This window comes from Protobothrops mucrosquamatus, unplaced genomic scaffold (assembly GCF_001527695.2).
Source record: "Protobothrops mucrosquamatus isolate PMUCROS unplaced genomic scaffold, P.Mucros_1.0 scaffold922, whole genome shotgun sequence".
Classification (NCBI taxonomy): domain Eukaryota; kingdom Metazoa; phylum Chordata; class Lepidosauria; order Squamata; family Viperidae; genus Protobothrops; species Protobothrops mucrosquamatus.
This window is the reverse complement of record NW_015387173.1, coordinates 269,669-271,876: the sequence shown is the minus strand read 5'-3', so window position 1 is coordinate 271,876 and position 2,208 is coordinate 269,669. Positions and strand designations below refer to the sequence as shown.

General features: G+C 48.4%; 1 protein-coding gene across 1 annotated transcript in view; it reads right to left on the bottom strand.

The window, feature by feature from the left end:
• Nucleotides 1–1,837, bottom strand: part of CRY2 (cryptochrome circadian regulator 2) — a 39,096-nt gene extending 37,259 nt beyond the window's left edge. The window contains exon 1 of the mRNA XM_015819446.2: nucleotides 1,580–1,837. Within this exon, the coding sequence (XP_015674932.2) occupies nucleotides 1,580–1,779 (200 nt within the window). The 5' untranslated portion in view covers nucleotides 1,780–1,837. The remainder of the gene's footprint in view (nucleotides 1–1,579) is intronic.
• Between the last annotated feature and the right edge of the window lie 371 nt (nucleotides 1,838–2,208).

Here is a 2,208-nt window from a genome sequence, read left to right as displayed (position 1 = left end):
CTGGTCTGAGATGCGTCTTCAGTGATGAAATATTCAGACACATCATTCCCCCACTTCCCACAATCTTTCATACAGAGGGATTGAATATCAGATAGGTTTTCCAAGTAAACAAATGAGAAAATTCAGGTGTGGCTCTTTCATAAGATAATTCTCATACTCGCAGATGGTTGTTCTTTCCTTATGTGTCACTTTGAAACATGTTGACATCTAGAAGTCAATAAATCAAGAAACCAACATAGGTGCATAACCTGAAGACATATGGGACATATGCAGCCTTAGAACATTCTGGATACTGTTTTTTTAAATCAAAGTTAATTTTAGTCTGACAGGAAGGAAAATACTAAATATGTGACTAGAGAATAATCCTATTAACTATGTTTAATTTTAATTAAATATACATTTATAGGATATTAAAGCATTTTTGTAGTGACTGAAAGGACTGAGTGTGGAACATGGATGGCAATGAAATGCTGAGCATAAAAGAACCTTGTGCACCCCTGGAATAAGGGGATATACACTTTCTTATCTGAGGCAAACTAAAGAACAACATGTCCTGGGAAATCCAGTATTAAAGTATCACAAAGCGGGAAAGAGCCATTAGGCTACAGAGTTAAGCCACCTGTTCAATGCAGAAATGAAAAACAGCCAGTTTGGTATAGTGGTTAAGGCAGCAGGCTAGTAACCAGGAAATGGTGAGTTCTAGTCCTTCCTGAGGCAGTCCTTCCTTTGGGCCAGTCACTCTCAGCCCAACTCAACTGACAGGTTTGTTGTGTTGAGGAACATATGAGCTATGTTATGTCTTCAGCCGTTTATCAAAATAAAGGCAGGAAAGATAGGATGGGTAGGTAGATCTGAAGCATCCCTACCACAGAACTGCCTAGCCGTCACTCAAACGCGCTAAGCAAAGGTTATAATCCCTCCATCCTCTCAAGCTTATCTGACTCCAATGTGAATATAACCAATTCTACTGATGTCCTCTGATGTCTGATTTCCGACAGAAGCAGACTCCAGGCATTTCTCTCGTGGGGCAAATACCACTCCTCCTCTCTGACCTCTTTGGACAGCAGCGAACCGGGGAAGTGTCATATTGCGCGGGGCTTGTTATTTACCCCGCCGCGCTGCTCTCCTCCAAGCGAACCATCCGGGAATGCTCTTCAGCTCATCCTACGCGATTCTCCGCAAGCGAGCGAGAAGTTGGCGAGGGTCAAAAGAGACCAGTAGGCGAGGCAGGAGAGGAATTATAAGGCAGCAGGGTCCATTATTTACTCGTTCATACAATAATTACCCGTCCCATCTCGGGGGGTGGGTGGGGGAGACAGATCTGTCCCTATTTCATTTAATCTTTTCCTATTGAATCATGGCACGCCGGAAGCACCCTCGACCTCCTCTCAAATCCCTGCGCTTATTTTAACAGATCGGTCATGCACGAACTTTCCATTTGGAAGGGGCTGCGCTGCATGAACGTGACACTCGTGTCACAACGCGTGGAGGGCAGAGCAACCTGACCCGCTCCAACCTAGCACCCGATTTCACCACCACCCCGTCCTCCCCCCGCAACTTGGCCTCTGCCTCCACTCACCGCCAGCGGTTGATGCCCACCGCGGAGGACGCAGCGAACCAGGGGTCCAAGATGTAGATGCAGCGCACAGAGGTCGCTTCTCGGATAGCCGCCTGCAAAGCGGGGTTGTCGTGAAGACGCAACCCCCGTCTGAACCAGTGCACGGAGCAACAGCCGCCGCCGCTACGCGGCCGAGGTACCGGACCGGGCAAAGCAGCCATCGTAAGCGCAGCCACTACCGCACTGGAGGCAATCTAGACTCTCCACATCGCCCGGTGCCTAACCCCCCCTCCCTCCTTTCCCAGTGCGGCAATCCACTTCCTGAGCGGCTGCTCTTCCATCAGTGAGCATGTGCAGCACCGTCTCCTCCCTCCAAGAGCTCATTGGTCGCCTGAAACAACACACACACACACACACAATCATCAAATACTACGGTGTAACTTGCAGGGTTGGCCTTAAGAGCCCCGGACTGCAGGGGCGCCGTAGCACGTTTTCGTGCCGTGTATCAGGAGGAGTAGGAAGAAGATGAGGACTGGGTTAAAATGGTGTCACGGGGAGGTGGAGATGAAGCCTTTCACTCAAAAACTCCTTTTTTTTTTGTTTTGTTTCGAGAGGGCTATTGGATCAGAATAATCAGAAAAAATCTGGAC